This window comes from Natrix helvetica (genome assembly GCF_964273705.1).
Source record: "Natrix helvetica genome assembly, chromosome: 8".
Taxonomy (NCBI): Eukaryota; Metazoa; Chordata; class Lepidosauria; order Squamata; family Natricidae; genus Natrix; species Natrix helvetica.
In genome coordinates this window covers 17964172-17980930 of record NC_138559.1, presented here as the reverse complement: position 1 = coordinate 17980930, position 16759 = coordinate 17964172, and the positions used below count along the sequence as shown (strand labels likewise).

The 16759-nt window shown below is 43.0% G+C and overlaps 2 protein-coding genes across 2 annotated transcripts; both read left to right on the top strand.

Moving 5' to 3' along the window:
* The first annotated feature begins 1 nt into the window (after position 1).
* Positions 2-7799, top strand: RPUSD4 (RNA pseudouridine synthase D4). The gene is made up of 7 exons (XM_081961230.1): positions 2-407; positions 1356-1521; positions 3273-3474; positions 4034-4127; positions 4882-5032; positions 5644-5741; positions 6284-7799. The coding sequence occupies exons 1-7, from the start codon at positions 264-266 to the stop codon at positions 6497-6499; spliced, it is 1071 nt and encodes a 356-aa protein (XP_081817356.1). The 5' UTR covers positions 2-263; the 3' UTR covers positions 6500-7799.
* Positions 7800-8164: 365 nt separating this feature from the next.
* PANX3 (pannexin 3) lies at positions 8165-16230 on the top strand. The gene is made up of 5 exons (XM_081961229.1): positions 8165-9748; positions 11164-11306; positions 12208-12422; positions 13043-13692; positions 14713-16230. Exons 1-5 carry the CDS (start codon positions 9568-9570, stop codon positions 14745-14747), a joined length of 1224 nt encoding a protein of 407 aa, XP_081817355.1. The 5' UTR covers positions 8165-9567; the 3' UTR covers positions 14748-16230.
* Positions 16231-16759: the final 529 nt, after the last annotated feature.

The window sequence follows — 16759 nt, the reverse complement described above, 5'->3', positions numbered from 1 at the left end:
TGCAAGGGCTTCCCACTTTTTTTTTTTCATTGGCCTGCCCAGCTTTGCTCCGCCCCTCCGGGTAGGTTATTGGACGGGGAGAGAGAGACGGCATAGAGCGTCGCACCGACGTCTCATTGGAAGGAGAGCGCTCTTCTCCCGTACGCCGCGATTGGTAGGCCTTCTTCGGGCAAGGCGCGAGGAGAGCCCGCGAGACAAAGGGGCGGGCGGTGGGAAGAGTTGAGTCCGCCCCTTTCTGACGTCACACGTGGGCAGGAAAGAAAATGGCTGTGCAGAACGTTCCTTGCTCTTTTGTACGAGCGGCTGTTCGGAGTTTTGCCCACAATCCAGGCGCGGCCGCTTCGGTGACCGCCGAGCAGATGGCGGAGAAGCTGCGGGAACAGAAGAAGCCAAAAGCGGTTCCGGAGGTGAATCTGTGGGCTTTACTGGGAATCATGAGGGGAGGGAAGGGAGGAGGGTTTTTTTTCCCCAGCATGCACCACGGAGAAACTACATTTCCCAGCGTGCATTGGTGGCGAGAAGACTGACAATTAAGCGAAACGGGTCTCCCAGTTGTGTGCGATGCGGCAAGGAAAGTTTTGAGATGTGCAAAATCCTAGAAGGATTTGCTGAGATGCAGGAACGTGTGTTACCCTCCCTGTTCATTGTGAAGGACTCCGTTGGGAAGACAATTTAAAGACACAGTTTGTCCAGAAAGTCTGACGGTGGCTCTGGACAGATAGAACAAAACGTTATTATCCCTTTAAATGTACACTAATCAGCATACATTAAAAGGAAATTTCGTTGCATTCAGCTCTCAAAAGTTAAGCATTATGCGTGCGCACACACACACAGACTATCCTTCCTATTCATAGCAATTCTTTGCCTGCCATCCTGTTACTTTTTCAATAAAATCGTTCACGTTTTATATTTATATTTTAGGCTAACCTGGACTTAATAGTGTTTGCATCAAAGCAAGCTGCAATAATCTTCACAAGAAGCATGGAGTATAAATTCTCTTTAGCTCTTTAGTTTTGTTCCATCGGATTTATTTGAATCTATCTTTGAATAACAATTAGTGGATTCTCCAACTTTGGAAAAGCAGACTTTTTAACAAATGAGATGGAAGAAGTGTTCTCCCCACCCCACCCCCAATCTCTTAAGACATCCTATCACTTTTTTTCCTATAGCACCTTCACATCCATTTTCACCCTTCCCAAAAAACAAAAATCCCTCCAACATACGTATTTTCTATGTAGCACCTTGTTTGGCACCTTGTCTTTTAGGCGTTTCTGCTTTGTTGTATGCTGTTGCTACCAAAGCTGAGCAATAAAGAGACTAATGACCTGACTTGTTCTTTGCTTGACTATTCAAAGGTTCCCAAAGACCGAGTATTGAGGCGAGTGCAAGAATATGTTCAGCAGACCCGATGTTTCCAGCAGCTCCATCCTAACGTCCTGGCCAAGGTTCTCAAAAAGGGAATCCTCTATACAAACAAGGATATTGTAGTAATAAACAAGCCTTATGGACTTCCTGTCCATGGTAAGTGTAGCATAATGCTGATTTTCTAGCAATGTTGATAAAAATGTATTAGACTGGGTAATAAATGTCATGCTGAGAAGTCAAAGGATTTTGTATCTGTTACTGAGGCTGTATAGGAATTCATCCCGTGGAACTAAGTCTTATTTTGTGTTCAGAATGTAGCTTGAGACTTCCTAGTTATATATGTGGCAGATGCATTTCCATTGTAGATTCTCTAAGCAAACACTGCTAAGTTTTTTCTTTTCTTTTTGTATATTGCGTAGACTGGTATTAAAAGCTAAACAAAAAATAAAAACCCTGAGCTTCATCATCTATCTGAGTATCTACACTATATTGCCAAAAGTATTCGCTCACCTGCCTTTACTCGCATAGGAACTTACTGTAAGTGACATCCCATTCCTAATCCATTGGGTTCAATAGGACATCGGTCCGCCCTTTGCAGCTGTAACAGCTGCAACTCTTCTGGGAAGGCTGTCCACAAGGTTTAGGAGTGTGTGTATGGGACTTTTTGACCATTCTTCCAGAAGCGCATTTGTGAGGTCACACACTGATGTTGGACGAGTTTAGGTGGCCTACCACTTCGTGGCTGAGTTGCTGTTGTTCTCAAACACTTCCACGTTCTTATAATAGAGCTGACAGTTGACTGTGGAATATTTAGGAGCGAGGAAATTTCACGACTGGATTTGTTGCACAGGTGGCATCCTATCACAGTTCCACGCTGGAATTCACTGAGCTCCTGAGAGCGACCCATTCTTTCACAAATGTTTGTCAAAACAGTCTGCATGCCTAGGTACTTGATTTCATACACTTGTGGCCATGGAAGTGAGTGGAACGCCTGATTCTGATTATTTGGATGGGTAAGCAGATACTTTTGGCAATATAGTGTATGTTTTCATGGTAACGTAGCTCTTCGACCCCCTTCTTCGTACACCAAAGCACTCCCAAGTCAAGAATACTGCTAGACGATTTATTCACAGTAAATTAATACACTGACTAGACCTTGGCAGCAATCCAGACTTTCAAGAAACGAAACAGGCCGATAGCTTCTCCAGCGCTGGTAATTAAGTTGAACTCTGCAACCAACCTCCGGAAAGTCATTCCTTTTATACAATCTTGAGAGGAGCCTAATTACAACCACCTGGGTCCAATTATCTTCTGTATCTGCGTAGTTGTTCTCTACGTCTATCAGCCCTTCGTTTCCGAGCGTCCAAGACCAACTCCCTTGTCTCCTCCCCACTGCTCCAAGGCATGACTTCAGGAGCACACTCCCTTCGGCTTTCACCACTGCTCCATGCCTCAGGCGCCTCCTGGTGGCCAACCAACCTCTGATCCCTGCTCGGAGTCGGAACCCTGTCCAGGGTCCTCCACATCTTCCAGAGCCGACTCATAAGGCCCCTCACTGTCGGAGTCTGGTTGCAGCTCCAACGGCTCTTGCTGGGCCACAATACATAGCTATTGGAATGGCAGCAAAAAGAACACCCAACACTCAGAATACATCGATACTTGTTTTCCAGGTAGCTTAACTTAAAAAATATATATTTTCTGCAATTGGTCCAACTTGAGTTTGATACGTGCAAATTTGGAAATGCTGTAGCACCAATAAAATACATAGCTTTCAAAATTATGTGATTTGTGTTAAGCGTAAAATAGTTTAATTTAGCTTAGTGGAATAAATGAATTTAGCAATTATTTACAAGCTGGGGTTTATGCCTTTGCATTATGGGTGAACCTAGATTATCTCTGCTTCGCAGGTGGCCCTGGGGTGAAGAAATGCATTACAGATGTGCTGCCAATACTGGCCAAGATGTTAGATGGCATGAAAGCTGAACCTCTGCATTTATGTCACCGGCTGGACAAAGAAACTACTGGCGTGATGATTTTAGCAAAAGATGAGATCATTGCACACCAGGTCCAAGAGATGTTCAAAACCCATCAGGTGGAAAAGAAATACTGGTAGGAGAAATCTTACAAATGATGAGTAAGTTGTTAATGTGATTTGATAATGTTGACTTTCAGTAAGCCAAGAATTTACTAAGGACCACATTTCTGTAGTATGAATTATAGTATAAGGCCGTGATGGCGAACCTATGGCACGCTTGTCCAAAGCGGCACACGGAGCCATGTCGCCCGGCACGCATGGCGTCGCCCATTCCTCTTCTGGGTTTCTGGCGTGCATGCAACAATCGGCTGGCCTTTGTGCATGCGGCAGTGGCGGAAACTGGAAGAGCTGGTCTTCCATTTTCTGGCGTAAGCATGTGTGCCGGCCAGCTGATTGCCACGTATGCATGCACACCAGAAACCAGAAGGCTAGCTTGCCAGTGAGCATGTGCCCGCCTGAGCCCAGATGTTCATTTTCCGGCCCGCACATGCCCCCTGAGCAGCCCCTCTTTCGGGTTGTGGCCCAGATGAAGCACGCTCCATCGCTGGTATAAGGAGAACCCAGCAGCCCTTGGTCTTCATGCAAAGAGTGTTGATTGGAGAGAACTGAAATCCCTCCCCGTTGTTTTCATAGGGCAATTTGTGTTGGAAAACCAGAGCCGGAAGAGGGGCTGGTGGACATTCCCATTATGGAGAAAGAAGTGGAGAGCCAGCAGTCGCATTTCAAAGTGAGTATACCTAGCAGCAGAGACTTGCCGGTTGTGGCCACAGCATTTAACTTGGGAGACCTCTGTTTTAATTATTGCTTACCAGACAGCATTTAGGCAGATTTAGGATTAGCGCCCTCGATTCAGGGGGATTCACCAGCATCTTCGCCAACATGGATACCAGTTTTTGAAAGAAATGCGGAACAACTTGTAGCCTCGGTATCACTACTGTACCATAATTGCACTAAGTTGCTGGGTGATTTATTTGGGGAAGCGGTTAGTGCCTTCAAATTAGTCTTGATTTTTAGCAACTGGCTTGATAAGTCCTTGCAGTCTTCTGGATAACATTTTCAACAGTGGTTTGCCATGGCCTTCATCCTAGGGCTGAGCGATGACTGATCCAAGATCCCACGTTTGGCTTCATGCCTAAAGTAGGAATAGAACTCTCAAGTTCCCTAGTTTTTAGCCTGATGCCTTCACCGCTACACCAAACTGGCTTTTCTGTTATACATATAATATTTATGTATAATTGGTGGGCCCACTTGAAATTGAGAGCAAGTGTTGGCCTCTAAAAGGCTCACAGTTCTTATGTTACCTGTTCCCCTCCAGCTGCCATACCTAAATGATAAAAGTTTGGGTGTTCTGGATTACCAGTGGAGCAATTCAACAGTTTTCTCCATTCTACGTAACCTGTTAATCTTCTCAACTGTTTGTCCTATTGGCTTTTTGGATGTTATGAAGAATTGATTTTGAATCATGTACATCTTTGGCTTAGATGACACTTGCGCCAAATTATCGTGTATCTTTAGAAGACAAAAAGTTGCACAAAGTGCGCCGGAACAGAGATGCTCACTTGGCAGTGACCCGGTATCGTGTGCTAAGCAACTGGTCCACTTGTTCTCTCCTTGAATTGGAACCAATCACAGGTAAGCAATTACATGCCCCTTTCTTTGATGCTTCCCATTGCCTAACCTGTACTCTAACAATTGGTGTTAAGAAACATCACATCAATACCCATAAACCATCTCAAGCATCTGAGAATCTGACCTTTTTTAAATCTTGGTTTTCCCCCCCACTGAATCTAAATGAAATGCTTTCGGATTGAAGCCTTAATTTTTTGATGTATGCAATAACCAAAGATTTGCATCATTACATCAATCAATAAAATGGTAGATATTGCAAAAAGCATTAAAGAATTGAGAATAACAGTAAAATAAGAAAATATAAAGGCTCTTTGCCTAGTATAATATAACACTTAAGGTCCAAGCTAATAGGCAAAGCTGCCTGGTGGAAGAGAAATACCTGTATACTTGGCGTGTCCCTTAAGAGAAGACACTGTACTATTAAACTCTTGATTTTTTCCTGTTTTTTCCCCTGCTAACATTTGTATATCAAGCTGTTTAAATCAAAGGAAGCTTAAATTTTCCCTCAGGATAAATTGCATATGAAAGTGATTTTATGTAATGTGACCAAAACCAACCAAATATATTTAATGTTTAGGCCTCTTATTTTCCCCCATACGTTGTTCATTATGCAGGAGTGAAGCATCAACTCAGAGTCCACTTGGCTTATGGCTTAGGTTGCCCAATCCTTGGGGATCACAAGTATTCTCACTGGAGCAAGCTAGCACCACAGGTAAGAGGGATATTAAGAAGAGCCTGGACGGATATGGCCATGAACTAAAATCCAAGAAGCTGGTAGGGTGAAATGGGCTTCAGGGTAGTTAAAGGTAAAGGTTCCCCTTGCACATATGTGCTAGTCGTTCCCTGCTCTAGGGGGCAGTGCTCATCTCCGTTTCAAAGCCGAAGAGCCAGCGCTGTCCGAAGACGTCTCCGTGGTCATGTGGCCGGCATGACTAAACGCCACACGGAACAATGTTACCTTCCCCCCAAAGGTGGTTCCTATTTTTTCTACTTGCTTTTTTTCTACTCTATTTTTACATGCTTTCGAACTGCGAGGCTGGCAGAAGCTGGGACAAGTAAAGGGAACTCACACCATTACGCGGCGCTAGGGATTTGAACCGCTGAACTGCCAACCTTACTGATCGACAAGCTTAGCCGCTAAGCCACCACGTCCCTTTCAGGGTAGTTAGGATTGTCAAATAATATTTTGTTGGACTCAACATAATTAGAAATTCAAGTGGATCATTGTTTCTTTTCTTTTTTATGCACATATAGAAACTCTCTCTAGGTACACTGAAGAAACTGGGTTTGGAACAAGTCAAAGTCCGTTACCTTCCTCTCCACCTACATGCCTGCGAGCTCACCCTGCCTCCGATAAATAGCAATGAGGAGCAGAAAATCCACTTATTTTGCAAGCCACCCATCTTCTTCAAGCGCTCCTTAAAACGGCTAAAGCTAGAATTTCCAAAATCGGAAGAAAAAGAAACTTAGACTGATTAACTATGCTGGTTTGTTAATGGGACTCCTTTTCCTGACTTTATAAAGCCATGGGAGGATCCGGTGAAAGGGGAAACACCTGGAACCAGATCTTCTCAACTGTGGAATCCCAATATATACTTCTCTGGAAGCTTGCAGTCTTTCAGGGGAAATCTTCCTACTTGGCAGCTGAAAATAGAATCGAGGAATGATCACAGATCTCCCAGGACTTGTATGCTGGATGAAGTTGGGAGATTTGGAAGGATTCATACAGTTTATATGAGCTGCCATACCTGGAATAAGTTAGTTGGGCACATTTTTTTCAGTATTTGAGAGTCAATTTATACCTGACACTCAGCAAAACAGTTAGATGGTCTACTTCAATAAAAGATGTGGCCTGTGCTGAATGAATGTGATGTAACTGGAACAGAGATATTGGGGAGAGGAGAGGAACACTCAGAGGGTTCTTATGATTGGGGTATGCAATAATTGATGGAGGTATGAATTGGGGAGTTCTTGGTTCATATCTCGCTTCTGCCATGAGCTTACAGAACAGCTTTAGGAAAGTCAACCTCAACTTTCTCTTGCAACTGAGAATATGAAGCTGCTTTATCCCAAGTCTGACTACTGATCTGTCTAACCCAGTGTTATCAATGCCGAATGGCAGCTGGAGAGGACAGAGGTTAAGTATAGGCAATAGCAATAAGACTTAACATATAGCTTCACAGCCCTCTAAGCTGTTTACAGAATCAGCATATTTTCCCCTAACAATCTGGGTCCTCATTTTACTGACCTCAGAAGGATGAGTCAACCTTGAGCCTGATGAGATTCAAATTGCCAAGTTGCAGTCAGCTGGCAGTCAGCAGAAGTAGCCTGCAGTACTGCATTCTAACCACTGCGCCATCACAGCTCTTATTATAAATGCTTTGTAAAGATTACAGATAAAACAGCCTACACAAAATGTCTTACAATATTCTCAGACATGGATGGTTTTAATGCATCACTAAAATATTGCTGTTGCTTTCTTTTGTCAGTTACACTAAGCCAATCTTATTTTACTTGCCCTGGATTTGCTACTCACTGGCAAGTCTTTATAAACATTTTTTTGTCTGTTGAATGCCTTGAAATTCACCTTCAAAAAAAAATTCATTTAAAAGTATAATGATTCTTTGATATTGTGTGAGGGCCAACGACCCACAATCCCCATGTTCCCTGCTAAGAGTTGTAAACAAAACATCAGTTGACGTTTTGTATGTGGTATGCACATATATTGAAAATTGGAAATACCGTAACTCAGTAAAAATCTAGAGACTCTACAGACTTATTTCTGGTATCTTTTTGATTCTCGCATTTTCCTGCCATATATTTTTGGGCCATAATGTATTACGTATACACTGTCTTTTTGGGCTTAGCATTATAAAAACAGCAACCGGAGTCCACTTCCCTCTTATTTGCTTTTGAGTACTCTTTTTCGTTTCTAATTAGAGTAAAATACTGTTGTGGTGGCATTTAAGGCTACAAATCTAGGGAAAGAAGGTAACTTTCAAATCTCATTATTTAACCTCATGGCTGGTAGCTAATAGAACTGTAAATGACATTTTATTTTACAGTATTTCTGGAATCTGGGATAATTCCATAATATTGGGGAATACCAAATTCCAAAACTATTTGCTAATCTCTCTGAATGAGTTTTTTAGGTTGTGTCTTAAAAGCGGTTAAGAAGCATCTTTTTCTACGGGTGCCCATTTTCCATTCTAAAGGTTGGCCTTGCATATATCCAGTAGCAATAATAACATTTTGATCATCTATAAAGTGATCTCACATTGTTATTAAAATAATTTAGAATAGTTCTTACAAAAATTAGAATAACATACCAGCCTTGACTATTTACTGCAAAAATATGTTGACCCCCGACTAAAGAAACTTTATTAAAGGATGAGCACTATATGAAAGTCAGAAGTATTTCAGAGGGAAAACAGGACCCTGATTTGTGTGTAAAGAAAATTGGAGGTCTTGATAGCCCTAGAAAGTCACATACAGTATTTGTGAATTCAGCCACTGTAGTTTGCAGGAGTGTTATGTTAGTCTATGATCAAAGCATAAACGTTCTCACTTCCTCAGATGCATGAAATGGCTAAACTGACATAGGATTTTAACTGGGATAATATGGACGGGGGAAGATAGTGTATGTGTCAGATTATCAATTGTAGTGTGCTAAAAATGTGCAGTAACCCACGAAAACTTTCTGAGGTTGCCCGAAATCTTCCCATGTTAAGCTTTGGAGAGTTAACGTGTTATTTTGTTTCTTAGTTTAGCAAGGAAAATCACACAGCTGGGAATTGGTTTTGCCACCAATTCAGGCAATATGCTTTAGGAGGAGCAACAATTTGTCCGATGGCCACATGCAAGTTACAGATTATCTAAGTTGCAAATCCTTATGACAATGCTTTAGAACTGGGCTGTATCTAATTTGATGGGGAGGTTAAGAGAAGTGGGGGAAATGCAACAACATTCTTGAAATTTCAGAATCATCTGGTTTTATAGCAAGCACCGAAGAAAGCATTGCAGATTCACATTAAAATAAAATTCTTTGGTGTTCTGAGTGGGTTTCTCTCCCCCACCTTCGCCTTTGAAAATACGAACTGTTGGCCAGCCACTTGATATCCACCCCTGGAAACTGCTGCATCTGAAAATTGAATACCCTGGTTTACCTCTCTACCAGCGGTGGCTAGAAATAACATCTGGCTTTATGAAAGAGGGAGATAAAACCACACGGCCCAGCCTTGCCATCTCAAGCCTGTGGTTGGCCGGGAACAGTGGAGCCCTTACCAATCACAGCATACCCCCCACCACTCAAGGGCTCTATTTCTGGCCCGAGGGTAGTTGTAGAGAACAGGTTGCCCTGTAATTATCATTCCGTTTAGCAAACAGCCAAGCTGGTCATTTACAACTGCCTGATGCTTAATTCCCCGTGGAGAAAACCGACGGGCATCCATCGTCAACACACCTCCTGCTTTAGATGTAGCTGAGCCCTCGGAGCAGCTCTCTCTTCTGTGCATGCTTGGTCCCTTTAGAACCGAACCATGTCGATTGCACACACGGCTGGCAATTACATGCTTTCCGATGCACTGCTTCCAGACCCAAACAGGTCCAGGGCAAAAGGGCTTCACTTGGAGCTGCCATGCGATCGCATCATGAAGTTTGTTACTGTGGGGCTGCCGCTCTTCCTGGTGTCTCTCATGTTTGCCCAGGAATTTTCCACCGGTAGGTCAATTTAGTATTCTTTGAAGAGGGTGTGTGTGTGTGTGTGACCGTGTTGTTTCTCGAGGCCTTCCGAGGGGCTGAGGGAGATGCCAGCAGAGGGGGCAGACAAAAAAATGCATTATTTTTTTAAATAATGAGTTTACTGCAACCCCTTTACGCTAACTCGAAACAGACTGATACTGAATTTAGAATAGGCAAAATCAATCCAGGAGTTTCGTATCTGAAGCCTTGGACTCTCTCGATTCGCTCTCTGGACTTCAATAAACAAGAGGATTGAACTATCAAGCGCGTTCAAACCACACCTTACAATTTTAATATATAGAATGCGAAATCTAGGAAGTTAAAATTGTGACATTATGCGTTTTACTTCCAGCAGACAGGGATGAAGAAAACATGTCAATCATCAGCCTGAGTGACGCTTCTATATAGGGAAAATTAGACGTTTCAGAGACACTTGTTCAAAATTATTCCTTATACAGATTTCGCTGCAGTAGATAGTAGCCGACGGCAGTTCTTGTCCAATGGGTCTCTCCAACCAACATAGGGGAAGTTCTGAGATGACAGTTCCAACCGATTTAGAGAATGTCAAGTCGTAGAAATCCAGCTTCAAATTTTTACCCAGTCATGAAGTTCATTGGGTGGTACTCACTGCTATCTTTCAGTGAGACATTTGTAATGCAAGGGCTGAATCCATATATGTATCTTGGAAAAAAGACACTGGAATATATCCAGATGTTTATTTCTCAAAATAACTCCCATTTAGTTTGGCAGATGCAATTCTAGGTATTTTTCCATTGAAACAAGTCCCATTAAACACCGCCCCCCCCCCCCAAAAAAAGAGGATAATTCAGAATAACCAGCATGACGCTGACTAAGGGAGGGCTCAAAGGTACCCATTCCAGAAGCAACAGTGTCTCGTTTGATAGCATGTACCCAAAACAGGATGATCTGTGTGTGGCTTTGAACAAATTTGACATTGGCTAGATGAGGTTTCATGGTTGCAATTCACAGCCTGCTTCAGGAATTTATTTCTGGAAAAGAATGTGTGAGGTTTAGTCGATCCAGATGGAATAAGCAAAACTTAGTTCTCTCTTTGGCTTGCCTCAAAGGTTGTAAAATATTTTTAGGGAGTGCTTTTCTTTTTTCTTTTAGTGCACCCAGCCTACAGAGGTGATGAACAGAAAGAGTTTACAGCAACCGTCACAGCAGGGACAGCATAATGGGCCCAATTTCTTAATTAGTTAAAAAAATGGGGAGCACTTTGATGCCGAATGTTCGGCACGGACCGTCCTTGCTGGAGGCAGTTCAAAACATAGGAGAGCAGCTCTCCGTTTTTACTACGGTAGAAGAAGCTGATGGATATTGCTGTGTTAGCAAGAAGGATGGAGCTGAATATGTTTCTCTTTCTATGACAGGATCCCAAATCAGTTGCTACCCTCCTAGCAACTTCACAGCAGAGCAGTCTCATTTTGTTGATGCCGTATGTTGGGACTCCTTGCTTCGCTATAATGCTGAACCTGCAGAAGACGCTGCATCCAATTCCCTCTGGGTCTTCAAGGTATTGGGGTGGAGAAGAACGCCATCCGTTATCTCTTGGGTGGACACCATGTGGATCTCAGGGCATGATTTGTAGTAATCTACCCCAGTGTATCTCAACATTGGCCATTTTAAGAGGGGTGGACTTCAATTCCCAGAATTCTGGGAGTTGAAGTCCACCCCTCTTAAAAGTGACCAAGGTTGAGAAACACCGTTCTACCCTTCAACTTGAGGCAGCAGGTAAATAACCCCCTCATTTAAAGGGTATAGGAGCCCCTAGACTCCTTGATAGAACTTCTTCATAAAAACATTAATTAAGTCTGCATATTAAAAGGACTTCTGTAGCTGGCATAGGAAAGATTACGCATTTTAGTGACACATCGCTTAGGAAACACTTCATGGAAGGGTAAAGAGAAAAACAGATGTTGTAAGATAAGAAATAAGGAAGTAGCGTTTAGTATTTTACTCACCTTTATGTAGAGATCGCCTAGGCTAACACATTATTTCTGTTTTTCTGTTATTCTGTATAATGTTAACATTTTCAACTTCTCTTTTCTTGAAATCAACAAATTCACTTCTGTTTTTGTTAAATGTCAAGGAGTATATTTGTAACATTTTACTGTAAAGGTTGTGATGATGATGAATCTAGAATGTACCTCCCCTTGACCTTCCTTTTTCCCTTTGGACAAACACGCCTATGGAACCCCCAACACGTCTGAAGGGGTATTAAAGTTCTGTCCTGGCCTACCCAGGACAGTTCAGACTTTGCAGTGTTAAACGCTCTGAACTCTGATGCATCATTAAAAACCTGTTTCTCTTTTACCTTGTGGTCTCGCATCCTATGTTAGGCTGACTGAGGTTTCCTGCCACAGTCTGCCGCAACAAACTGACCACAGTACTCTCTTCTCGTTCTGTTTTTCTAGGTCTTCCCATATTCTTTGCTGGTCATCGCAGTTGCCATGTACCTGCCTTATCTGCTGTGGAAGTACGCAGCTGCCCCCTCACTCAACTGCGACTTGTTCTTCATCATTGATGAACTAGACAAATCCTACAACCGTTCCATCCGCTTGGTGCAATACATGGTGAAGCTCCAGCAATCGGAAGAGGATCCAGAGGATTTCTGGGAGGAGCTTGACCTGTAAGTGACAGGCGGGTGTGTGATCTGCATGCTAAATTTCCATTCCCGTCACCAGAATTTTCACTTGCAAAACCACAGGTAACAGGAAAGCATGACAATGTAAATTTTTCCCTGCAATTCGTATATAGCAGTGGCTATTTAAGGTGGCTCAGTGGCTAAGGCGCTGAGCTTGTCGATCAGAAAGGTTGGCAGTTCGGTGATTCGAATCCCTAGCGCCACATAACGGAGTGAGCTCCCGTTACCTGTCCCAGCTTCTGCCAACCTAGCAGTTCGAAAGCATGTAAAAAAATGCAAGTAGAAAAATAGAGACCACCTTTGGTGGGAAGGTAACAGTGTTCTGTACGCCTTCAGCATTTGGCCATGCCGTCCATGACCATGGAGTCGGTCTTCAGACAGCGCTGGCTCTTCGGCTTTGAAATGGAGATGAGCACTGCCCCCTAGACTCAGGAACGACTAGCATATATGTATGAGGGGAACCTTTACTATTCTTGGGGTTATTCCTCCTTAATCTCCAGGACTGTCCTCTTCTGGGTTGGTTATTTCTAAATCCTACACATGGAAAAGTAGCACATCTCTAGAAGAGTTCTAGTTTATTCTTATATTTTGTTGTTTCCCCCAAGGGCTCGCAGTGAGAGATACTTTGAGTTCCCTCTTCTGGAGAGGTACCTGACTTGCAAGCAACGTTCCCATTACTTCATCATCATTTACGTATTGAGGAATCTCTTCCTCCTCTTTCTTCTGGCTGTCAGCTGCCTTTACTTGGGATACTGTCACTTGCAGGTCTTCTTTCACGATAAATTCAGATGTTCATTCAAGGCAGGGCTTCTAGAAGAATCTGATGTTCCAGACTGGATTCCTTGCAAGCTGGTTTTCTTCTCCGTTTTCCAAATTACCAGCATCTGTCTTGGGTCTGTCTATGTCCTTCTGGGCCCAGTTGTCCTCTACCATCTGCTTCAGCTGTGTCAGTGGGACAAGCGGCTTCTGTCCATTTATGAAATGCTGCCGGCATTTGATCTCCTCAGCAAGAAAATGCTGACTTGCCCATTTAATGATCTCAACATCATCTTGCTCTTCCTGCGGGCCAACATCTCGGAGGTCAAATCTTTTAGTAGACTGAGTGTACTGAGTACTCTCAAGGATATTTCACCCAACAAAGAAAACATAGACACAGTTGTAGATTTTATGACACTCTTTGCTGGCCTGCAGCTAGCAAAGCCAAAGCCTAATTCCAAGGCCAACGAGAATTTGCTCCATCTTGAGAATGAAGCTGGTAAGTAATAACACTCACGGAAAGCTGTGCTGAAATCTGCTTGTTTCTTTTTTTTGCTGCGCAAATATATATTTCTTGATACTCTAGTTCCGTGATGCCGGACGTGTAGCACGCGTGGCACAGGTGGCGTGCAGAGCCCTTTCTGTGGGCATGCGAGGCGTCATCTCAGGTTAGCTCCACAGTGCATATGCGCACACCTCCTGTTGACCAGCTTATTTTCGGGTCTCTGCTAGGCATGCACAGGGGCCGGGGCACATGTGGATGACATATGGGCATGCGTGGGGGGCACAGGTCATGTGCACATGCGGGGGGGGCTTTGGAGCATATGGGTGCGCTCCCCCATCTCCTGTTTTTGGGTCCCAGGAGGCTGCTAATTATGACCTTTAAAGCGCTTAGGCCCAGGGTACCTGTGAGACCTCCTATTGCCACCAGTAGCCTCGCACCGCCCAGCACGATCTCACAGAGTTGGCCTCCTCAGGGTGCCGTCGGCCAGACAGTGTCGGCTGGTGACCCCCAGGGGGAGAGCCTTCTCTGTGGGAGCGCCTTCCCTCTGGAATGAGCTGCCCCTGGAGCTTCGCATAATCCCCGACCTCCGGTCCTTCCGACGCGCCCTAAAAAGTTGCCTTTTCCAGCAAGCCGGCCTGGCCTGAAAACACTGGTTTTCAGCAAAAATGTCATAAATTGCAGCCAGTTGACAAATGCCCCCAAATGCGGTAATGCGACTTGCAGGGTGCGGGACCTGTTGCAAGTTGGGTCATAGAGATCTTTTGTGGGGGATCCATCCTAACTATGAACACTCACTAAGTAGTTGGTCGTAAGTCAAGGATATTGGCTATCTGCTACCAGAGATCACTTTCCTTGAGATAGGAAGCCATGTAAATTTCGGTTAATAAATAATTAAGTATGTTCCACTTTAAACTCCTGGTGGAAAACAGTTGAAACATCTGAATCACAATATCCAATTCCAATCTAGGAACTGCTGCATCATCTTAATACAGTCCTTTCTTTCTTTTATACCAGAAATGAAACCTGCTTTGGAAGCCAAGAAAAACTGACTCAGGAATGGATTCGCTAAGAGCAGCAAGTAGCAGAAAAATCGGAACTGGTGAAGACCATTGAGCATAAAAAAGGGCAGCCAGGATCTTCCTTTGTGTGAATTTTGGGTCATCTTTATTCATTCTTTTTTGGGAGGCAACCGTTGGTCCATTAACAGTGTTTCCTCCATGGATTTTCACCCTTATAATACATATAAATGTACAGATTTCCTACTTGAACCCTAAATTCTGCATTTTTTTTTACTGTCTGACTTGCTTATAAAGCTAGATTTAAATTTCCTCTATAACAACTTCAACACTTCTGGCCCTTCAGAACTCTGCTACTCTCCCTTAAGCTTATAAGATCCTCGTTTTAAAAGCGGACTTTTGTTATATCAAGTTTTCTACTCTGAAATCATTCAGAAGTATATAAAAAAAATAAGCCTCGTGCATTTTTAAAATAGTGGGGGCACACACTCCATGGAGGGAACAATTTGAAATGCACCTTAATTCCTTTACACAAGAAGGTGAAGCTTATAAGCTGGTTGAAATTGATAAACTGAAATCTCTTTCCAAGGTTATACAACTTTGGATAAATCGATTTAAAATTATACTCTTCAAACTTGGCACTATCATCATAAAGACCAGTGATTAGGTTCACAGGGTCTATTTTCCCATTGTTTATTTACATAAAATTAAAATCGGCTAGATAAGCCACGCCCCCTTTTAAAGAAACAGTGTTAAAAACATGCTGAGCCAAAGCCGAGCATGGTGGTTTAAGTACAACGTATGAAAGAGGCTTACGCTTCTTGTACTCGCTAGTTGACTTATCAGAGCTGAGCAGCAAGTTCAACCAGAAGCAAAGTATTCCGAGAAAATTCTGTGGTTCTAAACAATTTATAGTTTTAAATATTAGGAGCTGTGGGTTTCGGAGAGTTTGTACTTGGTGCCTGCGTGTCAGGCTTGAATCTTGGAGACTGCAGAGACTTGTTCCTGAAAATGTTTTCTTTGCTTCATTTTTGGAAGTGATTTTCTCTGGCCTTCTTCCCGGGGATCACAAAGAGGGACTTGGTCCAAAGTGCCCCCAGCTGGCTTAGTTCCTAATGTGGGGCTAAGGATTCCCAATTTCTAACACTGTGCCTTTAACACTGACACCAAGCTGGCTTTCTTAAAGTTTAAGACCAGCCTTTTAAACTGTTTCCGGGAAGAAGTGAGGACAGAAATCGAATACAATTAGGCTAATGCCCATCTCTTTAGCATTCAGTAGCCGCATGGGTGCTCTGTTTTAGATGGATAGTTCTGTTTTGATAAGCAGCCCCATATGCAGATTGATGCGCAGTGACTGAATTATAGCAGGCATAAATAACACTAACAAGGAAGATGAATGATCCAGCAAATCCATTAACAGAATCTCACAGGGTAATTGGATCGAACAGCCTTCAATGCTCAGTGGAAAGGCAGAATATAAACCAACATGACAACATGGAGATAAAGGTGTAATCCTCTATAGCAGGGGTGTCCAAACTTGGCAACTTTAAGACTTGTGAACTTACTCCCAGAATTCCCCAGGCTGGGGAATTCTGGGAGTTGAAGTCCACAAGTCTTAAGGTTGCCAAGTTTGGACACCCCTGCTCTATAGGTTATATTGATTACATTCCCATGTAAGATATCAAAGCATAAAGGCACTGAAATGACCTAAGCAAAAGAATGTATATATCAATTGTCAAAATTAACCAAAGCTCTTTTTTTCATATAGAGAATAAGATCTTGGATTTACAAGCATATAAAAGGGGAAAAAACACAGAAGTATATTATTTATAGCAGGGATGGGCATATCTAGAGGGCAAGAACAGCAGTGTGGGCAATTCAGGATCAGGATATTTAACCAGAAAATGTTTTCTCTTAAAAGTTTTTTTTTGCAAATAGCTCTGCTTGGAAGCAAATAGCCCTGCTTGGAAGCGTCTGCATTTGTCTAGGGCTTGTGAGAAAAAGGATGCTGGAGCAAACTGATCCAAAATGTTTCTTATTTCTTA

Coding starts and splice junctions, on each gene's coding strand:
- PANX3 (XM_081961229.1), top strand. CDS start 9,568: ATGTCGATTGCACACACGGCTGGCAATTACATGCTTTCCGATGCACTG. Junction 9,749..11,163: donor TGCCCAGGAATTTTCCACCG/GTAGGTCAATTT, acceptor TTTCTATGACAG/GATCCCAAATCAGTTGCTAC. Junction 12,423..13,042: donor TTCTGGGAGGAGCTTGACCT/GTAAGTGACAGG, acceptor GTTTCCCCCAAG/GGCTCGCAGTGAGAGATACT.
- RPUSD4 (XM_081961230.1), top strand. CDS start 264: ATGGCTGTGCAGAACGTTCCTTGCTCTTTTGTACGAGCGGCTGTTCGG. Junction 408..1,355: donor AGCCAAAAGCGGTTCCGGAG/GTGAATCTGTGG, acceptor GACTATTCAAAG/GTTCCCAAAGACCGAGTATT. Junction 5,033..5,643: donor TGAATTGGAACCAATCACAG/GTAAGCAATTAC, acceptor TTCATTATGCAG/GAGTGAAGCATCAACTCAGA.